Here is a 25484-nt window from a genome sequence, read left to right as displayed (position 1 = left end):
ACAACACATCAATTACCACTCTGCCAGGATCTGGACACTTTCTTTACAAATGGGACTGAGGTGGTACCACATACTAGATCAGTCTCACTGCCTCTTAAATCCTTGACAACATCCTTGATTTACGCTCTTGTTGACTGTTTAACCATCTCAGACCCACATCCAGCTCCCCACAGTGTAGCTAGATCGAGGGATGGGAGAATACTGCATGTTGTTCTGAGACTTAAAGCCATTGAGTTATATGGTTCTAACTTTTTTCGATTTGCAATCATAATTTCAGCACCGCCACTCAAATAAGTTTTCCATCACTGGTCATTCCTAGAATCACTGCAGAAGGGATTGTGTATATAGCAAGTCACTAATGTTCCAGCCCCTCAATAGCCTAGTTTCTTAAACTTACCACCCACCATGTCCCCTCTTGAGGCGGCAGCAGCAGTCTGTGGACCTCATTCCCTTCTCCTGTGAAGCCAACACCGCCCTACGACCCTCAAGCTCTCTTATGCCACTTCATTGTTCATGCAGCTTCTTCTAATACCCTAGTACTCAATATAAGGCGTGGTTCTAATTTCACTGGCCTTCAGAAACCCACTAATGCAGCTCAAATGTTTGTTTGCCTCCTTCGTCCTCTTGGCTGATGTCACTCAGCGAATGTATACCATAATCACTCCAAGGAATGGATTTCTGTATTACCTTTGTGCACTGTCTTCCCGTCCATACTTCCCGATTTATGTTACTGCTTTTGATTTAGCCCTGTCCAACATTTGTGTTTGTAGTGCCAGCTACATAAAAACAATCACAAAACGTCAGTAGTTTTGAGAATAATCCATTTTAATTCCATAAGTGTTAATGGTTTTTCAACACTTCTATGTCCCTACCTATTAAAGTTCTTATTTAGGAGTGTCATTAGTGGCTTCGTTTGTTTCATTTTTGTCTTAATTTGAAGTATGTTATATTTTAGGTTTTGTGGAATTGTTTCCTTTGTTTTTACTACATAGGTAAACATATTATTATTTTAAAACAAATAGCAGCTGTGCATATCCAAAGTATTGAGAACAATATTGCCTTCCCAACCTCGGGCATGTTAATTTCTCTAACTCTGTCTGTTTGAAGAATCTACTTCATCTTTGGCTTCACAAGCTTCTCTTCTAACTTGTACTTCCTTTTTTGAGCAGTAACCTTTTTATAAATGGTTTTGTTTTTGACCCCCACCTTTACAAAATGCTCACTTTCAATTTATTTCACTGTCCCACTCAAAGGAGGGGGACTTTCCTGAGCACTGAGTTCACATCCTAAATTCAGCCCAAGCACCTAGAAATGATTCATTTTGCAGAGTGTGCTACACGTAACATCCTCTGTCTCAAAATATGCAGTTAATTGACTTGTATGATATTCGTAAATGTAGGTATGGTAAAAAAGATATCTAAATGGTGGCTTGCAAAGCTGTGCCAAGGATAGACACAATCTCAGGAATGTGGAGTACCCTGAAAAAAATGTCTTTGACCTTGGGATAAGAGCCTAATTTTCTAGAGACCAGTCTGAGACTCTGGTATGCTGGAGAGACACACGTCACACACATGTACACAGAGCCCCTTGAGCCACAGATGCTCAGAATCCCTTAATCTATCCAGAGGTATGCCCCTCTCTGGGTGCTGCTGTGGAAAGAGGCCACAGTAGTAGAACACATTGATACCCTCAGCAGAGGCTTGGTCCTTGAACGTGGCGGTGGGTGGACGACACCAGAGGGCCTCCTTCAAGGCCAGAATGCACCCTGAGCCCATGCCTGGATCCCCAAATTGAGGCACCTCCTCTCAGAGTCGGACATGGGACCACTGTTTTGGTTTTGTATACCTGTATGTGAGCACACCTTTTTGAGCAGTAGCAGTTCCATTCACAAGTCCGGAAGAATGCCTACGCACCTTTTCTGAGGGTAAAATGGCAAAAACAGACTGCCCTCCTTTTGTTAAGGAGGACTAATGTTTTCCTGTAGTGTCCATCTGTTTTAATCCTGACCCAGGTGCACACTAATACAGTTGTCTGGCACCTTGAAACCATTTTTAATCATTTTATCACATGCTCATTATACATACCTCACTACCTTTTAGCTCACCACAGGGATTTACTCTCTGTCTAAAACATCGGTTGAGCTCCTCCTTCTCAGTTTAGCCCGCACCGTAATCAGCTGTCACGGTGTGAGGAGCTTCCCAATGATAAAGCACGCCTCCACTGGTGGGTGAGGGAAATCGTCCTTGAAAAGGAATATCCCCCTCTCAGCAAGGTTGCTTTCCCCCTGTTTCTTCTTCTTGCTTGAAGACCGATGTGTGTTTTGTGAATGATATTGATTAGATTTGGAGTGAACACCTGCAGGTCTATAAATCTCCCTTGGCCCTCTTTGTTGTGTGTAGATGCTTAAAACTGCACCTTCAAGGAGACCAACATGGCTATGGTCGTCACTCCAAGAGTAGAAAAAACATATAAACCCTCACCTACAGACCTTCCCTACATCCGTGGCCTGCTGGCGCCGACGTCTACGAAGAAAAACAAGTTGCACACAGCCGAGCGCAACACTAGATGGCAGGAGTATGTAGAGCATGTGATACTGCAGCACTACATGCCATGGACAGATGCTTACAAGGTTAATAACCTGTTGCATTTGCAGCTGGAATTTCTTAGATTCACATGATCCTCCTACCTTCCATAAAAAACTAAACATAGTGGCCATTAATAAAACAAATGGAGGTCAGAATTTGTACATACTTAACATATAAGGGGGAAAACAACTATCTGAAGATGCCAAGTATGTAGCGAGGCATTTGATACTATAGAGTCTACTGCCTCAGCATACGGTTGACACACAAAATATACCTTTGTTTATTTCGAAGAATATCTCAGGACCCAAGCACAGCATAGTGGAATAGAGCACGGGATACGATTCGACAAGCTTTTGAAACTGCAAAATTATTGGTACATCTAAGTAACTAATTTCTTACACTGTAGAACATTGCAGCAGTTAGTAGCCCCATGCAGCCACCATATTTGTTCCCATTACTCAATTTCTTAAAACTAGACAGTTTGGCATCTAGACCAAAAGCTGGACCCTTCGCTGTTCTCCCTTGTATTCCCACAAGATTTACGGATGGTCAATTAGGAATTTGATATGGTGAATGCATCCCTTCTCTAAGCTCCTTAATGTTTTTGTACATCATTTATCTAGCTAACAAGCTTCCACAGTAGATAATGCAAACATAAAGTACGCCTGACTGTATAAGCAACCTAAATCGTTCAACACTATTGACATGTATGCTTTATTGACATTGAAAGCACTGTGGGCTGCTGAATTCATATCTGTGCATAGATCGCCGCCTAGTGTTGGGTCCGGATGTTTGCACGTTGTTGTCCTGGAAGAGTCTTCGAAGTATCCTGGGATAGGTGACTCCTCCCCTGGACTACAGTGCGCATGGGCATCCTCTCCATCCTCAGATTGTTTTTTTCCGCCATTGGGTTCGGATGTGCTTATCTTGACTCAAGTTAGGAAAAACTTTTTACAGGCCAAAAGGCCTTTAGTTCGCGTCGGTACTGTTCCCGATCGGTATCGATAGTTATTTGTTAGTTTACTAACTTCAAAAACAACTTTTTCGCATCTTACCCGACCATCGACCCGACATCGACGATGGAATAGAGGACACCATTCAAGCGGTGTCCTGTATGCAATGCGAAATATCCCCATGTCGACGTCCACCCGGTGTGCAACAAATGCCTTTTACCGGACCACGACGAGTCCACATGTATGGCCTGTGCCCGATTCCGATCCAAAAAGACTCTCCGGAATCGACGAGCAGCGAGACTTGAAGCGCAGCACGCGGCACCGGCCCCGACCAACATCTTCAGCGCCGAGGACGAAGAGGTCGAAGAAGTGGAGAACCTACCCTCCAGCCCCGCTTCCGAACATGACTCCGGATCGGAAGACATCGAAGAACAACTCTGTCACAGAGATGAAGCCGACACCGAGGTAGGAGACTACAATGAGGCCTTAGGGGCCGAAGAGAGTAGCTCCGGTGACGAGCAAGGCCTACCCGTACAGACTGAGGATATCCCAGTGCGTCAGTCTCTGGCTCCGGTCGAGGGATCGCCTTCGGGCCTTACCCAAGACCTATCCCGCGGTTCTTCGGCCCCGCCCTCTGGCCCGGCCTCGGACATTCAGCGGCAGCCATTACTACCCAAAACGACTGGTTTCCCTTCATCTAAACCGAAACCGAAAGCCGTATTGGTTCATCAGAAACCGAAACTGAAAGTGACACTGGTCGGATCGAAGCCCACCACACCTTCGACGCCAGCCAAACCCGTCGGCACCGACCGCACCAAACGGGACTTCGGTGCCGAGCTTGCAGCAGCCGACGTCGGCGCCGACACATGGAAAAAGACCATCGGTCCCGCCAAACCGCCTCGGCTCCCGGCACCGACACAATCGGCTCCGGCCACAAAGGTCAAAATGGCTGCTGCGTCTCACACCGCTTCGAAAGCAGCACCAAAGGCACACTCCTCGACGCCGTCGACAGCTACTACCTCTCCTCGGCTCGATGACCCAGTGGCGCCGAAAAAGTCCACGCCCGCCTCTACAGAACCGGTCGGCGCCAAAGAACCGTCGGCGCTCCAGGTGCGGCAAGTTGCAGCGTCCTTGCAACGCATCAAAGACAAGGCAGCCCTCCAGGACATGTCAGGCTCCGAGCCGAAAAAAGCTCAAAAAGCTTCTCCGGCACCGGGCAACATCACTTTTGGCCTACCACCATCCACGGCCCCAAAACTGTTCGAAATCAGAACACGTGTCACCCACACCAGGATCACACCTGCCGAACGCTCTCCTGTGGAGACGTCACCATCGCACATCATCGATGCCGACACCGGCAGAATGATGCTCCACAAGAGGAGAATAACTTCCGAGCCAGCTTTGCACTCCTACCGGATCCCGCTAAAGAAAAAACTGCCAGTGGATTCGGAACCAGTTCTTTACGAACCTCTCCATACCTCTTACCAACATCCACTGTCCTTCTCTCCAACACACTCCGAAACCGACGTTTTGGAGGACTACATGGGTGACCATGTCCCCTACCCCGGGGAGATGGACCCTCAAGGCCAACAGGACCCTGACCAGGCTTGGGATGACCCTGTAGACCCAGGTGCACCTATGGATACGCAGGACATGCAGCTATATGGCGCAAAAACGTCTCCCACAGAGGACACTGCCGCATTCAACGCCCTCATTGAACGCGCTGCGGCCAATCATGGTGTGCAACTCCATTCTGACACCATCGAGGACGATTTTCTCATGGATACTTTCGCATCCTCAGAAAGGAATATCAAAACTCTACCCATGTTGAAAGGTGTCCTCAAACCAGCAAATGACATTTTCAAAGAACGCACCAGGGCAAGGGTAATAAACCCCAGGATCGACAAGAAATACAGGTCGGCGCCTGGGGACCCTACCTACATTAGAGGCCAGTTGCCTCTGGATTCCATAGTAGTCGCGAACGCTCGCTATCGGGCGCACTCGCAAACAACAGGGGATGCTCCTCCCCCGGACAAAGAGTCCAAGGTGCTAGAGACCTCCGGCAAACGGGTTGCAGCCCAAGCAGCTAACATATGGCGTATTGCCAATACTCGGGCGCTCCTAGCTCGCTACGATCGCGCACATTATGACACATTAGAAACATTACTCCAACATCTCCCTGACCAATACAAAGAGGGAGCAGAGATCCTCATCAGGGAGGGACAACTCCTCACGAACGCATCCATTAAGTGTGCACTGGATGCCGCAGATACAGCTGCCAGAGCCATAAACACTAGCGTCATGTTACGACGACACGCCTGGTTACGAATCTCCGGATTCAAACCTGAGGTACAAAATAACATCCTCAACCAGCCGGTCAACCCCCACTACTTATTCGGGCCAGAGGTTGACACCACCCTAGAAAAAATAAAAAAGGACACAGACACTGCAAAGTCCATGGGGGCTCTCCAAACGCAGACCTTTCGGAGCGGCTCCTTTCGTCGCCCCGGAAATAGAGGAGCAGGTAGAGGACAGGGGTCACAGCAAACCTACAACAAAGGAAACACACAAAGTTCCTACGATAAAAACACCCGGGGTGGATATCGTGGCTCAAGCACAAAGGGCAGAGGACGCGGATATGGCAACACCAGGTCCTCCCCCAAGAACAAACAGTGACGCCCTCTCCCTTCCTCCCGACCACATAACACCTGTCGGGGGAAGGCTACAAAGGTTCCTGTCCACGTGGAACTCCATCACCACGGACAGGTGGGTCAAAGATATTATCAAACACGGTTACTGCCTAGAATTAACCTCCACTCCGCCCACAATACCGCCAAAACACCGTCCTATGTCCTCAGAGCACTTAACGCTATTACAGCAGGAAGTGCTAAGTATGCTACAAAAAGGCGCAATAGAGGTGGTACCCGTCCACGAGCAAGGTACGGGGGTGTACTCCCTGTATTTTTTAATACCGAAAAAGGACGGGTCACTCAGACCTATACTAGACCTGAGACCCCTCAACCGCTACATTCTCTCGGAGCATTTCCACATGCTCACCCTGCAACAAGTCCTACCACTGCTCAAACAGGGAGACTTCCTAGCCACGCTAGACCTCAAAGATGCGTATTTCCACATAACCATTCACCCATCACACAGGAAATATCTCAAGTTCACTATTCAAGGGCAGCACTACCAATTCAAGGTTCTTCCCTTCGGCGTGACAACAGCGCCCAGAGTTTTCACAAAGTGCCTGGCTACTGTGGCCGCACATCTACGGAGGCAACACATTCATGTCTACCCCTACCTCGACAACTGGCTTGTTCAAGCAAAGTCAGCCCAGCAATGTGCCAGCCACATGTCCCGCACCATTCACCTTCTTCACAGTCTGGGGTTCTCACTAAATTACCCAAAATCCCATCTCCAACCCGCACACGTACAACAGTACCTAGGTGCGACCATAGACACTCTGGCGGCCACAGCTCAGCCAAATTTAGTGATAATCAACAGCATGCAAATGCTGATTTCCAAGTTCAAACCCCAACACTCCCTTCCCGCGCGAGTGTTCATGCAGTTGATAGGCATGATGGCCTCCTGCATTTTCATAGTCCCACACGCGAGACTACATATGCGCGGAGTGCTTAGCACGTCAATGGAATCAGGCTCAAGGGCAACTAAAAGACCTAGTGTTGGTGAGCGGTCGGGCACACAACTCTCTGCATTGGTGGAATCCACAAAACCTTTGCAAGGGCCGACCATTCCAAGAGCCTGTTCCACAGATAATACTGACAGCGGACGCGTCTCTCCAGGGATGGGGAGCTCATGTACTCAATTACACAGTGCAGGGACTATGGACAACACAACAAAAGAAGATGCACATCAACCTTCTAGAACTGATGGCAATCTTCCTGGCTATGAAGGCATTCAAAGTACACTTGTGCAACAAAGTCGTGTTGATCCGGACGGACAACATGACCGCCATGTACTACATACAGAAGCAGGGAGGAACACACTCTCCACAGTTGTCTCATCTGGCTCAGAGCATGTGGAAGTGGGCCATTCAGAGGAACATGTTCCTCATGGCGGAACACCTCCCTGGCAAGGACAACCAGATGGCGGATCTGCTCAGCAGATCCGCCATCTGGTTACACCCATCAGTACTCCAGCCGTACTTCCAGAAGTGGGGTCATCCAGACATAGACCTATTCGCCACAAGCGAAAACGCAAAATGCCAAAGCTTTGCCGCCAGGTTCCCACATCCGCAGTCGCAGGGCAATGCGATATGGATGAACTGGTCCGGCAGATTTGCGTACGCTTTTCCCCCAGCACCACTGATACCGCTGGTGGCACGCAAACTCAGACAACACTCACTGACACTCGTCCTGGTTGCTCCAACGTGGGCACGCCAGCCATGGTACACCACCTTTCTCGAACTTTCCGTGGTGCCGCATCAAAGACTGCGGATCAAACCCGCGCATTTGACGCAGAACCATGGAGAGATTCAGCACCCAGATCCGCAACAGCTGAACCTGGCAATCTGGCTCCTGAAGTCCTAGAGTTTGGCTACCTAAACCTGCCACCTGACTGTATGGACATCATTAAGGAGGCCAGGAGACCCACTACCAGGGCGTGCTATGCAGCCAAATGGAAAAGATTCGTCATTTATTGCAATAATAATGATATTAACCCGCTAGATGCATCCATCCAAAACATAATTTGTTACCTCTTACACCTATACCGATGCAATCTGGCATACACCTCAATACGTGTCCATTTGACCGCAATATCAGCCTATCTCCAGAACAGGCAGCCCCTCTCTTTATTCAGAGTGCCAGCCATCAAAGCATTCTTGGAAGGACTCAAACGAGTAATTCCTCCAAGCCACCCACCAGCGCCAATGTGGAACCTCAACTTGGTCCTCACACGCCTGATGGGTCCACCCTTCGAACCTCTACACTCATGCGAGATTCAATTCCTCACCTGGAAAGTAGCTTTCCTAGTAGCAATCACTTCTTTGAGGAGAGTTAGTGAACTCCAGGCACTAACCGTTCAAGAGCCATTTATACAGGTTCACACCAACAGGGTCGTACTACGTACCAACCCCAAATTCATGCCCAAGGTGATATCGCAGTTCCACATGAATCAAACTATTGAACTGCCTGTTTTCTTTCAAAACCCACAAACTGTCGCAGAAAGAGCACTCCATACACTAGATGTAAAGAGAGCCCTCATGTACTATATCTACAGGACTAAGGTCTTTAGGAAGTCTAAACAACTTTACGTTGCCTTTGCCCCAAACCACAAAGGTAACGCTATCTCCAAAGCAGGTATAGCCAGATGGATCGTTAAATGTATTCAAATTTGCTACCAAAAGGCTAAACGCACATTAACTATTCCCCCACGAGCCCACTCAACACGTAAGTTAGGGGCCTCCATGGCTTTCCTGGGAAACATTCCTTTGCATGATGTATGTAGAGCAGCCACCTGGTCCACTACACACACATTTACCAAACACTATTGTGTTGATGTGCAATCAAAACAGCAGGCAGCTGTAGGACAGGCTGTTCTCAAAACTCTTTTTCAGACCGCTGCAGCTGGCACTGGTAGCCGCCGCTAATAGGAGGTACTGCTATGTATTCTATGCACAGATATGAATTCAGCAGCCCACATGCCTCGAACTGAATATGCTACTTACCAGTATGCATCTGTTCTTGGCATGTAGGGCTGCTGACATTCATATCGCCCTCCCTCCTCCCCGGCGCCTGTAGCAGCTGCAGCTCTCAGAATTACTGTAAGCATGGTCATCACTTTCTGTATCTACTCCATCACTGCCACAATGGCGAAAAACAATCTGAGGATGGAGAGGATGCCCATGCGCACTGTAGTCCAGGGGAGGAGTCACCTATCCCAGGATACTTCGAAGACTCTTCCAGGACAACAACGTGCAAACATCCGGACCCAACACTAGGCGGCGATCTATGCACAGATATGAATGTCAGCAGCCCTACATGCCAAGAACAGATGCATACTGGTAAGTAGCATATTCATTAACGAACCTGGCCCTGGATAAGAACGATTACCTCATTCAGGAAAGGCATTTAGCTACATCCACCTTTGCTACATCACAACAGCAACCTCCCCAACGTTTTGCAAAGCTCTGAATGTCGAACTGTTACAAAATACATAGCCGAGACATCTGTTCAGTTAATTAGTTCTCATTCAAGCAGTGTCCTCTAAATAATCTTTTATACAGTTTCTGCCCACATCTAAAAAAAAAAAGTCCCATTTTGTACATTCATCCTAATAAGCAGTGCTTATTAAATCCTTATAACATACACTAAGTCCTGTCCAATCATTGCCTGATCCCGACTGTAATGTTGTCAACAACTCCTGCAATTATTTACTGTATTAAAAGTGGTCCATCCAGCAACAAACTTATTTCTCACTGATTATATAGTGATGTGAAACAATTATAATAATTGCTCTGCATACGGAGACGCTGATGGTAGATAACTGTTTCTGTACATAAAAGATGTGTCTAACACCCACAGTTTGTTACACATCCAGTGTCTTTACCTGGGCTTTTATCTTCAGACAATCATATCCCATATCCCACTTTGCAGTGATTTTAGGAGAATGCAAATATAGGTGAACCCAAATACACCTATATAAACTCACTAGCTCTTACTACCACTCTCTTTATAAAACTTTATCACAATAGAAAGATAATGATACAGGACTACTGAGCATACCTGGCTGCAGCCCTTCACAAGTTAAAAACCCTAAAAGTAGTATAAATTGAGAAGCTTCAACCTCTCCCATACCACTCCACCCCACCACTCTAGACTGCACCTGCCTCTGAACCTTTCTTTAATTATGCAGAGGAAAGCTGAAGTGGTCAATGCACCGTATAATCCCACACACTATAGCCATGCTTCTTCTCAGCTTAGAGCTAGTACCTAGGAGACCTGCTTAACTTTCTTCTTGGATGACAAATCTGAGAGCAGCACTACACTCGGGCGCATGAAAACACTACCTTCATTCACCACCGTGCACCCACTGACTACCCTTTCTTTTGAGTTGATCAAAATCCTCAGAATCTTTCTGCCAACTTACCCATTCAAGAAGTACCATTGGTAGAAGCCCACTTCAATGCCAGAACCACAATAAAAAGGTCCCTACATCCATAACCTCATTGTAGAACACTCTCCGTTTCCTTGCCAAAACCTTGTTCTCAAGTTCATCTTCACTCGTTAATGAACTACTGTGGTGTACCTAAATATTGATAGGCCTGCAGTGGCTAGTCTTTATCTGCTATAGGAAAGCATTTGAAACGCTTGAGTATCTCCTAATAAAGTATGCCACAAGCACTTGGTCTTCTTACACAATTCTTCTTATATGGATGTAGCCTCCTTTTTGGGTGAACATTGTGACCCTGTCCTACATACCCTCACCATCTGAATCTCATTAATTTGGTATATGGTCTGAATAACATCCCTGCGAAGGAAATTATCACTATAGACATTTAGGATTTATTCTGTTGGTGGTGCTGTTGATGCAAATATTAAGTCACAGTTGTAACTTAATGACCGAGGCATGTGAGCTGTAGATCACATGCTTATGCATAGATCGCCATCTAGTGTTTGGTCCGGATGTTTGCACTTTGTTTTTCTTCGAAGAAGTCTTCCTAGTCACGAGGTAGGTGACTCCTCCTTTCGGTGATAGTGTGCATGGTCATCAACTCCATCTTCAGATTGTTTTTTTCCGCCATCGGGTTCGGATGTGACTCGCTGCGCTCCGATTCGACGCTGATCCTTCGGTTTCTCTCGGTGCGTACAACACTCAACCTCGACGGTATTGTTTTTGATCGCGTTATCCATTCTTTGCGGATCGTGTTTTTACAATGAACTCTTTTCGATCAGAGAGCTCCTGGTAGGCTGTTGGGCCTAGCCCCTGGTTCGACTCGCAGTCGATGGAACAAACGCCTTTTAAATTCTGTACTCAGTGCCACGCGAAATATTCGCGCACCGATTCACACGAGGTGTGCAACCTGTGTCTGTCACCGGAATACTGTGAACATGACTGGGACGCATGCCCAGCTTTCCGCTCCAAAAAAACTCTTTGCGACCGTCGGGCCCATCGACGCGACATGCAGAGCCAACACACAGGCTCCACTCCAGACCTCTTCGGACCTGAATCTGATGAAGAGGCCGACAACCCTATCAGAGCCAAGGAGGAGCAAGAACAGACCCGAGGAGTCTCCGAGGATGGCTCCGACCAGGATGAAGACATCCCACAGGGACAACGTACTGTAAGTAAAGGCCCTGCCTCCCCGAACTCAACCAAAAAAGAAGACTCTGGACCAACCCGCGCCTTTGGGCCCCCGGTCGGCACAGAGACCACGCTTTCGACGCCCCGCCTCCTGGCTCAGCACCGAAGCCTGCCAAAAAGCCCTCCGGCTCCGAAAAGCCCTATTCCAAATCAGGCACCGAGCCAAAGCCTTCAGGAATGAAGACCAAGTCCGGCTACGATCATCACCACTCTCCACAAAAAAACATATCGGATCCGAAAACAACAGCCCCAAAACCATCAGCAGCGTAAATTTCAGCGCCGAAACAGACTGATACACCGAAGTCCAATGCAAAAACAACAGTTGATGGACAGAATGCAGAACAATGTCATACATTCACCCCAGTACAGAGATCTGGGCCTAAATCCATCGTTTTTTTGCTCACCATGCCATTCCAGGTTGAACCCAGCCATATGCAAATCAGTCTTGACCCTGTGCCTCATGGGAACAGTCCAGCCCGAACTGCCAAGCCAGGTCCTCCCTGGACTGGAAACAAGCATCCTAGGACCAGTTTCGGGGTTTCACCCCTCTTCAGCCAGGATAGCTTGATGCACCGAAGTCACCTAAGAAGCATAGTTTTGGTGATCCGCTCGAAAAACCAGACCCAAAACAGAAAATGGTGGTCATACATGCAATAACCGGCCACATTACCACCAAAGTGACTTTTAAAAGAGGGGCTACTACCGAAGAGGAATACCACATTCCATTAAAGAAGAGATCTGTTGGGACAAACCCTTCCCCTCCTCCTCTTTCTCTTCCTTTACCACATTTACCTCAGTCTCTGTCAGTGCCAACTTCACCTAAGCACTCACCACCACATATACCTGAAGATCAGGGTGATGGGGACAGGGATGATAATCAGCCTGGACCTACAGATGAGTGGGATGACTATAACACTGACTCACCCACAGACAATGACCATGACCTATATCCTACCAGACCCTCTCTACCAGATGACAGCATAGCATACATTGAATTACTAGTCAGGGCTGCCAATTACTATGGTGTCCAGCTGCATAAATAATCCCTTGAAGAGGATTTCCTCTTTGAAACATAAAACAACACACAAAAATCCACACATATGTTACCCATGCTTAAAGGAATGACCAGACTTGTAGACGACATATTTAAGGATCCTGTCAGGGCACGTATCCTTGCCCCCAGGGTGGATACAAAATACAAACCTGCCCCATCTGATCCAGTCTACATAAGAGGACAATTACCCTTAGACTCATTAGTTGTTTCTAATGCACGTAAAAGGGCAAACTCCCAGACTACTGGAGACGCACCACCCTCAGATAAAGAGTCAAAGCTACTTGACGCTTCAGGGATAAGAATAACCTCCCAGGCAACTAACCTCTGGCGCATATCTAACACACAAGCGCTGCTAGCCAGATATGACCGTGCGCATTGGGATGAAATGGAACAACTTATACAATTCTTACCCCAAGAACATAAATCTAAAGCGCAAGACCAAGTACGTGAGGTACAACTAATTTCCAACAATCAAATTAGGTGCACCCTAGATGCGGCTGATACATCTGCCAGAGCGGTGAACACTTGTGTCCTTTTAAGAAGGCACGCCTGGCTATGCAGATCGGGGTTCAAACCGGAGGTTCAGACCTCAATATTGAACACACCATTCGATAAGGAACACCTGTTTGGGCCAGTGGTAGATTCTTAACTTGAAAAAATGAAGAGATACTGAAGTGGCTAAATCAATGGGAGCCCTTCAGTCTCCACAAGGCCGTGGTTCCTTTCAGCGCTCCTTTTATTGAGCAGGGTCCAAAACCACTTCCTCGGACACTACATCCACATATAAGGGCAATAATCAACCCTCAGGTTCTAAAACTTACTTCAGAGGTAGAGGTTCCAACACACGTACCTCCCCCTCCAATACAAAACAGTGACTTGCCCATAGTTTCCCCGACCACTTAACACCTGTGGGGGGAAGACTGTCAGAATTTCTACCAAAGTGGTAGTCAATAACAACAGACAAGTGCGTTCTCCAAATTATCCATTCTGGGCACTGCCTGGAGTTCAACACCCCTCCAAAATTCCCCCAAAGTAGCACAAACTTTCACCATATCACCTACACCTTCTCAAACAAGAGGTACAATCACTGCTTCTAAAACAAGCTATAGAGCCCGTACCACCACAACATCAGGGGTCGGGCGTCTACTCCTTTTACTTCCTAATTCCCAAAAAAGACGGTTCTCTCAGACCAATATTAGATCTCAGAAAACTAAATCTTTACATACAGTTAGACCATTTCCACATGGTAACACTTCAACAGGTTCTTACCCTTTTAGCAAAAGGGCGACTTTCTTTCTACTCTAGACTTAAAAGACGCCTACTTTCATATTCCAATCCATCTGGCTCACCGCACATTTCTCAGGTTCGTGGTAGCAGGTCAACACTACCAGTTCAATGTACTCCCATTTGGAGTCACCACTGACCCCAGAGTCTTCACAAAGTGTCTGGCGGTGGCAGCTGCGCATCTAAGAAGACAAAGCATACATGTCTTCCCCTATCTGGACAACGGGCTCATCAAAGCCAGCACGTACCAACAATGCCGCAACCATACTTCCGTAACAATTCCGTTTCTTTAACAACTAGGTTTTATAGTCAATGTGTTAAAATCACAAAATTCAGAACTACCTAGGAGCCACTATGGATACTCAAAGGGCTCTAGCGTTTCCCAACGCAGCCAGAATTCAAAACATTCAGGTGCTAATTAGCAAATTTCAAGCCACTCAATCACTTCCAGCTCGAGTGTTTATGCAGCTCTTGGGAATGATGGCATCTTGCATCATGATCGTTCCCCATGTCAGACTGCACATGCGTCCACTTCAAGAATGCTTAGCCAGTCAGTGAACCAGTCGCACGGTCTATTACCCGATCTAGTGTTGGTAAGCTGCCGTGCTCATCACTCTCTGCAGTGGTGGAACAAACAAAATCTGTCAAAACGACGGCCGTTCATAGCCCCAGTTTCACAGACCTTAGTAACAGCGGACGCGTCCCTAACTGGATGGGGAGCTCATCTTCAACAACACACGGTGCAAGGTCTGTGCAGACACCAACAAAAGTTGCTCATCAATCATTTAGAGCTGATAGCGATCTTTCTAGCTCTCAAAGCCTTTCAAGATCACGTCTCTGGCAAAGCTGTCTTGGTTCGAACCGGCAACATGACTTCTATGTATTAAATAAAGAAACGGGGGTGGGGGACACACTGTCTCCAAGTCTCTCACTTAGCCCAAGGTGGAGCTGGAGGTGGGCTATTCACCACAATATTTACCTCCTAGCGGAACACCTCCCAGGAGTCAACCGCCAGATTGCGGACCTCCTCAGCAGACAAAGGTATCAAATACACGAATGGGAACTTCACCCTTAAGTTCTCCACCAATACTCTAAAGCTTGCGGAGTCCCTCACATAGATCTGTTCGCAACACCCCAAAACGCAAAATGCCCTAGCTTCGCCTCCAGGTATCCACAGCTGTTGTCCAAAGACAATGCTCTATGGATGAACTGGTCAGGGATATTTGCTTACGCTTTTCTGCCTCTCCCACTCATTCCATCAGTGGTTCGGTAACTCAGACAAACATCCCTCGCACTAATACTGGTAGCTCCAACATGAGCACGTCAACCCTGGTTCACAACTCTGTTGGAACTCTCTCTGGTACCACATAAAAAATTACATTTAACTCCCAGTCTCCTCACACAGAGCCATGGAGAAATCAAACATCCAGATCCCAAACAATTGAACCTCTCGATCTGGCTCCTGAAGTCATATAGTTTGGTTATCTGAACCTTCCACCAGACTGTATGAACATTATTAAGGAGGCTAGCAAGCCTACCACAAGAGCCTGCTTCGCAGCCAAATGGAAGTGATTTGTTATCTATTACAATAACATCAACCCTCTGGATGCTTCCATACAAAACATTATCTGCTACCTCTTACATTTACAACAGTCATCATTGGCCTATACATCCACCAGACTGCATATCGCTACAATTGCAGCCTATCTTCAAAATAGACAACATCTATCGCTATTTAGAGTGCCTGCAATCAAAGCATTTATGGAACGACTAAAGAGAGTTATACCACCAAGACTTCCACCTGCCCCAGGGGTGGAATCTTAACATAGTCCTCACAAGGCTCATGGGCTCACCATTTCAACCCATGCACAAATGTGATCTACAGTTCCATACTTGGAAAACAGCTCTTCTCATTGCAGTCACTTCATTAAGAAGAGTGGGTAAACTTCAGGCACTAACCATAGAAGAACCTTTCTTCCAGCTACACAAAGATAAAGTGGTTCTTCGTACCTACCCAAGGTAGTATCTGCATTTCACATTAATCAATTTCTTCCCTCAACCTGACTCTGTTGCAGAAAGAGCTCTACACACCTTAGATGTTAGAAGAGTACTCTTGTATTACACTGAAAGAACAAAATCTTTTTTGCAAAACCAAACAACTTTTTGTTGCTTTTGCACCACCTCACAAGGGCAATCCTATATCCTAATCGGGTATTGCTAGGTGGATTGTTAAATGTATTCAGATTTGCTATGCAATCTATGCAGAAGCATGAGATTCTACAGCTCTACATCCAAGAACAGATGCATACTGTGTAAGTAGCATTTTCCTTCCACAACATTTCCATGCATGTGGATCGTTGTCTAAGGCTCTCTCCTGGTAAGTTTATGCTTCAGTCAGTTCAACCATTGATAAAGATCTCGATCTGAAACCTAAAAACCTTGGGTTCAGTCGCCCATCCTCCTGCAGATACTCTTTTGTAAAAGCTTGTATCCACTAAATATCAACCTCTGACAATCACAACGGAGAACCTCTCCTACTTGAATACAAAAGTGTTGTTCGCTCTTGACCAACTAGTTGTCCTCATTTCCAACAGAGCTACAAGTCTAACTACTAAGGTGAATGGTTGGTATAGGAACACACTGTTCAAGGCATATGAGCTGCAGAGCATAGACATAGATCGCCATCTGGTGTTGGGCCCGGATATGTGCACTTATTTTTGTCTTGGAAAAGTCTTTGGTAGTCGCAGGATAGGTGACTCCTCCTTTGGATCATAGTGCGCATGGGCATTGGCTCCATCCTCAGATTGTTTTTTTCCGCCATCGGGCTCGGATGTGTTTATCAGGCTCCAGCTCGGTACCGTTACCGATCCCACTTTCGACACGCAATCCTTCACCTTTTTCTACGGTATTGTTTTCGATCGCGATCCCGATCCTCGCGCATCTCACCAACTTCGAAGTCCTCGATTCCGGTCGTCGACGAAGGCCTTCAGGCCTACCTGGGCCTCTACATCTGGCTCATGGAAAGGACTCTATTCAAGAAGTGTCCTCAATGTGGGTCGAAATTCCCACACACATCTGCATGAGGTGTGTAACCTCTGCCTTTCACAGGAGCACGAGGCCAGAGACTGTCCAGCTTGTGCCTCTTTCCGCTCCAAAAAGACCATCCGGGATAGTCTAGCTCGTCGACTTCCATTCCCGATGACATCTTCCAAGAGGGCGTCGATGTTCCAGAACAGGAGTGGGTCGAAGAAGGCCTCGTCAGCGCCTCCGAAGCAGACTCCAACATCACTCCTGGGCAACGGGTCGTAAGTACTGCCGTCGACCCGACCCCCACCACCGAAAAAGGCTTCGGTCACGCCTTTACCTTCGGGCCCAGGTGCACACCGAGAAAGTACTTCCCACACCCCGCCTTCGGACCCGGCCAAGAAGCAAACAACAAAGCCTTCAGGCCACTCCGGATCGAGTCAGCCTGCCCTCGGTACTGAAACTCAGACCCCGGCACCGAAAAAGAAGACACCACACTCCTCCTCGGTGCCCACTACTGCCTCCGCATCGACGCACTCGGCACCCAAACCTACCGGCACCAATCTCTTGACTCCGAAAAAATCATCGGAACCGGCCAAAAAGCCGCTACCGAAGACTACAGACTCTCAAACTTCAGAGCCGAAAAAGCATTCGGAACCGAAAAAACAACCGGTTCCGCAGGCCCCTACAGACTCCTCAAAACCTCACGGCTCCAAGCCGAAAGAGCACAAAACCGCTCTACAGTTGGTGCCGCGCAAGCATTCGGAACCGAAAAAAATCAGCATCGAAGGACATGCCTCCCACAGAAGAGCTTTTTAAACCAGATCTCACCCAAAAGACTCTTCTTAAAGATCCAAAGACTGGTCAACTGATTCTCAGTTCTAAAAAGAGACCACTGGACTCGCCTACACCAGCTCCAGCACCTAAAAAGAGGGACATTGCGACATCCCTTCTCCACCTCCTCCTCCACCACACCACTCTGCTACACCATCTCCTCCACCAGAGGACGATGATGACACAGGGGAGGGTGCAGATGATAAGCCACTAGGGGATCCTAGTCTACCTCATACCCCAGACCAATGGGACGATTACAATACACCTGATGTCCCTAACGTGCCACAGGATGACATCTATCCCTCTAGACCTTCCCCTCCAGAGGATACCATGGGCTTCAACCAGCTCATTCACAGAGCTGCACAGTACCACGGGGTAGACTTACACACTGACCCTGTGGATGAGGATTTTTTAATGGATGCTTTTGATATCTCACAAAAGACCACCTCCAGTCTACCCATGCTGAAAGGGGTAATTAAACATGCACCTGAAGGGTTTAAAGACCCCGTTAGGGCTAGGGTTATCAACCCAAGGATAGAAAAGATATATAAAGCCGACCCAGCATACATTAAAGGCCACATTCCGTTGGATTCATTAGAAGTCTCCAACGCCAGAAAAAGGGCTAACTCTCAAACGTCAGGGGATGCTCCACCTCCCGACAAAGAGTCCAAACTCTTGGACGCTTCCGGTAAACGCACAGCGTCTCAAGCAGCTAACATATGGCATATCGCCAACACTCAAGCCTTGTTAGCTAGGTATGATAGGGCGCACTACGACCAGCTAGAGACCCTATTGTAACACCTGCCTGAAAAATATAAAAACAGGGTTAACGACCTCATACAAGAGGGTAAGCTCATCACTAACACCTCCATTCATTGCGTTCTAGACGTGGCAGACACCGCCTCCCGAGCCATAAACACAAGTGTCCTCCTGCATAGACACGCTTGGCTACGCATTTCCGGTTTTAAACCTGAAGTACAAACTTCCATTCTCAGTCAGCCATTTGACCAGGAACACTTGTTTGGACCGGCCGTGGATAAATCTCTCGAAGATGAAAAAAGACACTGACACGGCTAAATCAATGGGAGCCTTGCAATCGCAAGCTCCCAGACGCTCCTTTCGTCGCTCCTCTTACATAGGCAACTCCAGAGGCTATTCCTCAGACAACCCCTCCACGTCTTACAAGACTCCCACCCAAACCACATTCACCAAGGGTTATCAGAGAGGAGGCTACAGAGGCAATAATAACAAAGGTAGAGGCAAAACTAACAACACCTGCTCTGCCTCCACCCTTACCCAATGACTTCCCTCCGCTTCCCCCGGACCATCCCACACCTGTCGGGGGAAGATTACTACTGTTGCTTCCTGTCTGGAACACCATCACCACAGACAGGTGGGTGACGCAAATCGTTCAAACAGGTTACTGTCTGGAACTCACCTCTACTCCCCCAACCATACCACCCAGACAGCACCCAATGTCATTAGAACATTTATCACTGTTAAAACAGGAGGTAATTTCCCTCCTAAAAAAACATGCAATAGAACCAGTCCCCCTGCATCAGCAAAACACAGGAGTCGACTCCCTGTATTTCCTCATCCCAAAGCAGGACGGATCTCTGAGACCTATCCTAGACCTCAGACCCCTAAATCTCTACATACACTCAGACCACTTTCACATGGTCACGCTTCAACAAGTCCTTCCTCTCCTTTCCCAAGGCGACTTCCTTGCCAATCTAGATCTCAAGGACGCCTACTTTCATATTCCCATTCACACCTCTCACAGAAAATATCTCAGGTTTGTAGTGGAAGGCCAGCACTACCAATTCAAGGTGCTCCCTTTCGGAGTCACCACAGCACCCAGAGTATTCACCAAGTGTCTGGCGGTAGTTGCAGCTCACCTCAGAAGACAACACATTCACGTCTTCCCATATTTGGACGATTGGCTCATAAAAGCCAACTCATACAATCAGTGTGTACGTCACACTCACGCAACAATCCAGCTACTCCACGACTTAGGGTTCACAGTAAACCACGCAAAGTCTCATGTACAACCGTCCCACATACAGCAGTACCTCGGTGCCACAATAGACACCTCAAAAGCACTTGCATACCCCAGTGCAGCCAGGATAGCAAGCATGCAGAAACTCTTAACAAAATTTCAGCCGCAACACTCTCTTCCAGCTAGAGTGTTCATGCAGCTCATAGGGATGATGGCCTCTTGCATATTCATAGTACCCCACGCAAGACTCCAAATGCGTCTTCTGCAGGAGTGCTTAGCACGTCAGTGGAACCAAGCTCAAGGTCAGCTAACAGATCTGGTGTTGGTGGATGGCCACACTTATCGCTCTCTGCAGTGGTGGAACACCAAAAACCTTTCCATAGGGCGACCGTTCCCCGAGCTGGTTCCACAGATTGTGTTAACAGCGGACGCATCGCTCTCCGGCTGGGGAGCTCATCTATTACATCACACCACGCAGGGCACGTGGACTCCACAACAAAAGTTACTCCACATCAATCACCTGGAGTTGCTAGCAATTTTTCTGGCCCTAAAGGCATTCCAAAACAAATATCAGACAAAGCCATGTACTACATACAGAAACAGGGTGGGACACATTCCCTACAGCTCTCCCAACTAGCGCAAAGCATTTGGAGATGGGCTATTCCTCAAACCATTTTTCTCCTAGCTCAACATGTTCCAGGAGTCCAGAACAGCATCGCCGATCTGTTAAGTCGTCAAACGCAACAGATTCACGAGTGGGAACTTCATCCACAAGTTCTTCAACCCTTTTTCCAGTTGTGGGGGCAGCCAGAGATAGACCTCTTCGCCGAAAATGCCAAATGCCCAAACTTCTCCGCCGGATATCCACACCCATTGTCCAAAGGCAACCAAACAACTTTTCGTGTCCTCAACACCACATAAAGGCAACCCCATATCGAAATCTGGCATAGCAAGGTGGATTGTGAAATGCATACAGATTTCCTATCACAAAGCTAAACGCACCTTGTCTGTTCCTCCTAAAGCCCACTCTACCCGAAAGATAGGTGCTTCAATGGCATTTTTAGGGAACATTCCCCTAGATGACATCTGCAAAGCAGCCACATGGTCTACACCGCACACATTCACAAAACACTATTGTGTAGATGTGCAAACAAAACAACAAGCTAGTGTGGGCCAGGCGGTACTCAAAACACTATTTCAAACTACGGCAACAGACACTGGTGGTCGCCGCTAGAGGCTGGTACCGCTATACAATCTATGCTCAGTGTGTGATCTGCAGCTCATATGCCTCGAACAGAAAGTGCTACTTACCAGTATGCATCTGTTCTTGACATGTAGAGCTGCAGATCCACACATGCCCACCCACCTCCCCGGCTACCTTTATCTGTTCCAGTATTATCTTATTTAGATACAGCATACATGGGCATATTTTCTCTTTCTTACAAAACTCCATCATTTCCCTGTTGGCAAAAAACAATCTGAGGATGGAGCCGATGCCCATGCGCACTATGATCCAAAGGAGGAGTCCCCTATCCCATGACTTCCAAAGACGTTTCCAAGACAAAAACAAGTGCCCATATCCGGGCCCTACACCAGATGGCGATCTATGCTCAGTGTGTGGATCTGCAGCTCTACATGCCAAGAACAGATGCATACTGGTAAGTAGCATTTTCCTTCTCAGATGAAAGCAGTTTTGATCTCTGGCTGCCTAATGCTGTGCCATTTAATTGGTCTCCTTCACATTGAACTCTATAAGCTCTAAAGAGTACAAAATTGTCACACTCTTCATATCTTGGTCTGAGGCGCCAAACTGGCCCTGAAAATGTGAAATTGAAAGTAATGCTCACCTTTGAAGGCTTTATGCGTGGCTCACAAGGTAATTTATTATTGCATGCCAGAATACCTTTTCAGATATTTAAGTCCTATCTGTACCTTCCAAATGCATGCAGTCTCCCACTCTGAACAACTGAGCCTCCATCCTTATAAACAAGAATACTTTCAAGCAGATCTCTGCATGTTCAAAGTTCTTCATTATAGAGCACGGACTTGTGCATCTGAGACTTGAAGGAAAATTTTTCAAGTTTGGCACAGGACTGAAGCCTTCGTTCTGCAGGTGTGGCAAGATTCAATCCACAACTCTTAGTTTATTGGAACACAGTCTCAGTGGCACCAGTTCCATTATACATTATGGATGGTAATCAGTCTGTGCACTTTTGCTTACTGTTCTGTGGGCCCTCCACTCTAGCTTTATCCTCTTACTTTCAGCTATTAACTGGCCAGATGCTTGTCTGAGATTTAGTCAGTACCATTAGACTTAGCTGTGTTACACATGGATCATCCCCCACCTGATGCCACCTCGGCCTCACCAAGTCCCATTACATCATGCCTATTGTGTCAAACTGAAAATCTTACACCTCTAATCTTCTTTATTCTGTACTGCTTCACCACTCATTCTTTGTTGTGCTTTACAAAAAATGGGAGAAATACATTTTCCATTCTACACTTATGGTTTTATTTCTGTGGGACATTTGATGTATTCTATTCATCATGCATCATTGTCCAACACTAAAAACATATCTACGCCCATTATTCTAATTTTCTTTTTTCAGCATTTATTTTCAAGTTTCTGCTTTTTTATACTGTTGTGCTCTAATTTTATGTACTTTAATCTTCTGCATCTATTGAACTAAAGGTGTAGGGGTGTTACAAAAAAGAGAAACACATGGGTGCAGTACTAATAACCCCAGTGCAAGTTTCCTTCACATAAAGGTACAACAACAGTATTGTAGGGTTTCTGCACACACAGAACACATACGGACAGCACTGAAAGCAGATGCCCACAGTTATCCTCACATGCTTACTTGTAACGGATTTAACCCAAGCTCTACAAGAGTTTCAGAAAAACTAGCAACGGGACAATTATTTTATTGGGAGCCATGTCACATCTGCATGTTGCTGATGATTAGTTATGCTGAATTGCAGAAAGTAATATTTAAACTCCTCCTCTTATTCCCTCTTCACAGATAACACGGAAGTGGATGCGCTTCCAGGCTCAGAAGTCACAGACCAGTCACGGATCATGGAAGAGCTTCAAAGCCGTTACCGGCAGATGGAGGAGAGGATGACCTGCCCAATATGCATTGACAACCACATCAAGTTGGTCTTTCAGTGTGGGCATGGGGCGTGCCTGGAGTGCAGCACTGCCCTTACAGTCTGCCCGATCTGCCGGCAGGGAATACGCGAAAGGATCCAGATTTTCGTGTGAAAGGAGGCACAGCCAGTTTCTAAGGGCCAAGCTGCCTTTTTTATATTTGTGGCGCAAGTGAGAGAGAAAAATATACAGTTCGACGACTTCAAGATATCCGGTGAGCTTCATCTGTGGCAGACCAGAGGCCACCGGGAACAGAAAGGACAAGACCCACCAGCTGAACATTCTAGAATCATGAAAAGAATGACGCCTCCTTGGAGAATAGTGATAGCACCATTGGCAGGTGCTGACAAGACAGGTGGGCGTTTGGTGACCACATGGGTGAGAGCCAGATCAGGAAGTGCAACCTCTTCTCATGTGCACTCATGGAAATGAGATCCAGCACCTGCAGAACCTTAGGAAGTGATGTTACCAAAGGATAGGAAGTGACATTGAGAGTCTTTTACTTTTTTTTATTACGTTTCTCGAGCGGTGGAAACACTTTGCAAACATTACTTCGGTCTGATGTAACCAGTGTCCCTGGACTGTAGAGCATAGAGAACAAAGTGGGAGTGAGCCACCATCCCACATGGTCTGATGTCAATAACTGTATATGCTACATATCAGGATGTGCACTGGTGATGTGTAGGTCAGAGCTTGGCACTGGACAGAAAGGGGCACCCAAAGGAATGGACAGCAAGCTTAGAGTGGGGAGTTTGTCAGTGAAAAGGGTGCTCTGTGAACCAGACCCATTGAAGCTTATACCAAGCACTTTTTAATTTCATTGTGTTCTGGATTTAAATCCATCCTAAGAAGACACAAGGGGCCAGAGATCTGACCCTATGCTTCCAGCAATCAAGTAGCGAAAAGTATTTGAAATCATGTTTTGCTCTTGCTTTGAGTATATTAAGAGCGTTTTCCATTCACCAGTAGTCCATGTGTGACTCCTTACGCATGGTGCAGCAGACTGAGTGGTGGCAGAACCCAGAACAGGTGTGAAATGTTCCAAGACAAGTAAATTAATTCTGAAAGTAAATTTGTGTATTGCATTGATTGTATGAGAGTATTAAAGTATCATGGGCCTGTGCCAAATTATAATGGATCAGGAAGCAGGCAGTGGTATGTAGGTCTAGGATGCCAGTACGTGCAGGTCTTTATTTCCTGATGTATGCTTTAGACCAGTGGTTCTTAATTTTTACTTCTGTGGACCCCCACATAATCATAAGTGGAATCCAGGGATCCCCACTGAATCACTGTCAGTATCTAGGGACCCAGCCTAAGCAATTGCGTTGATTACAAAATACACACATATGGAAACAAGCTTTCATCAAACAAATGCACAAATGACGAAATATTTTATATAATTCGCAATCAATTAAAAAAAAAAAACATTTAGTGGGCAGGTTGGAGCTTTTTTAAATACAACTGAGGCCACCTTTTGTCCATACTGTATTCTGTTTCATGCACTTGCACACCCCCACAAATCAGTCTGAGGATTCCACCTTAATGTTTAGCCTACTGTATCATATTCCTTCTCATTTACAGAACATTTTAAATTTTTCAGTCTTACGTTCTGGTTCCTTATCTATCCAGTTTATAAATGTGTTAATAATATTAATTTTGTAATTAATTGCGGACCCCTGAGTAGACGTCACAGACTCCCATGGGTCCTTAGGCCGCTGGTCAAGAACCACTGCTTTTGACTAATGACAGTTGTTACAACATGGAGCATTCTGAGAGACTATTGAACTTGAAGGCAATAGGCCGATTTGGATATCTGTTGGCCAGACAGACAACAACATGAACTAGCTTTCCAAATGGGTGCCTGTATTGTGCAGGTCGCCCACTGACTGTCAGTGTGGGGTTTTGTCTACCTTGGGAGAGAGTAAACCAATATTGGTTTTGAAAGGGTCTCTGGAGATCAGCAGTTTAAGTACAGCAAAATGTAATGATACAAGTAGGACGGTTGCTGCCACTCTATAAGCCTAAGTGGCTTATAGTAAATAAACAGTAGTCTGAGAAAGCCAGTGTCAAGTCAAAGAGTGGCATTTTCAAAGGTCCCAGTGAGATTGCATTTTGCACTTTGTTACAAAGTCACTGTCCTGGCTTGCTGTGCAGAGCAGCTAAGCTGAGGAACCAGATATTGAGTTTACCTAGAGATCATTCCTGAGGAAGATATAAAAAGACTCAGATTGTGGTTACAGCGTTTATCGCTTTGAAGGCAAGTTGTAGGAAC

At 46.7% G+C, this 25484-nt stretch overlaps 1 protein-coding gene across 15 annotated transcripts in view; it reads left to right on the top strand.

Moving 5' to 3' along the window:
* MIB2 (MIB E3 ubiquitin protein ligase 2) overlaps positions 1-24284 on the top strand; it is a 325069-nt gene extending 300785 nt beyond the window's left edge. For all 15 annotated transcript variants that reach the window (XM_085609519.1, XM_085609515.1, XM_085609505.1 and 12 more), the window contains one exon: positions 23085-24284. In XM_085609519.1, coding sequence (XP_085465645.1) covers positions 23085-23326 — 242 coding nt within the window. In that variant the 3' untranslated portion in view covers positions 23327-24284. The remainder of the gene's footprint in view (positions 1-23084) is intronic.
* The last annotated feature ends 1200 nt before the right edge of the window (positions 24285-25484 follow it).

The sequence above is a fragment of the Triturus cristatus genome, chromosome 1_2 (assembly GCF_964204655.1).
Source record: "Triturus cristatus chromosome 1_2, aTriCri1.1, whole genome shotgun sequence".
NCBI lineage: Eukaryota > Metazoa > Chordata > Amphibia > Caudata > Salamandridae > Triturus > Triturus cristatus.
This window is presented reverse-complemented; position numbering and strand designations above follow the sequence as displayed.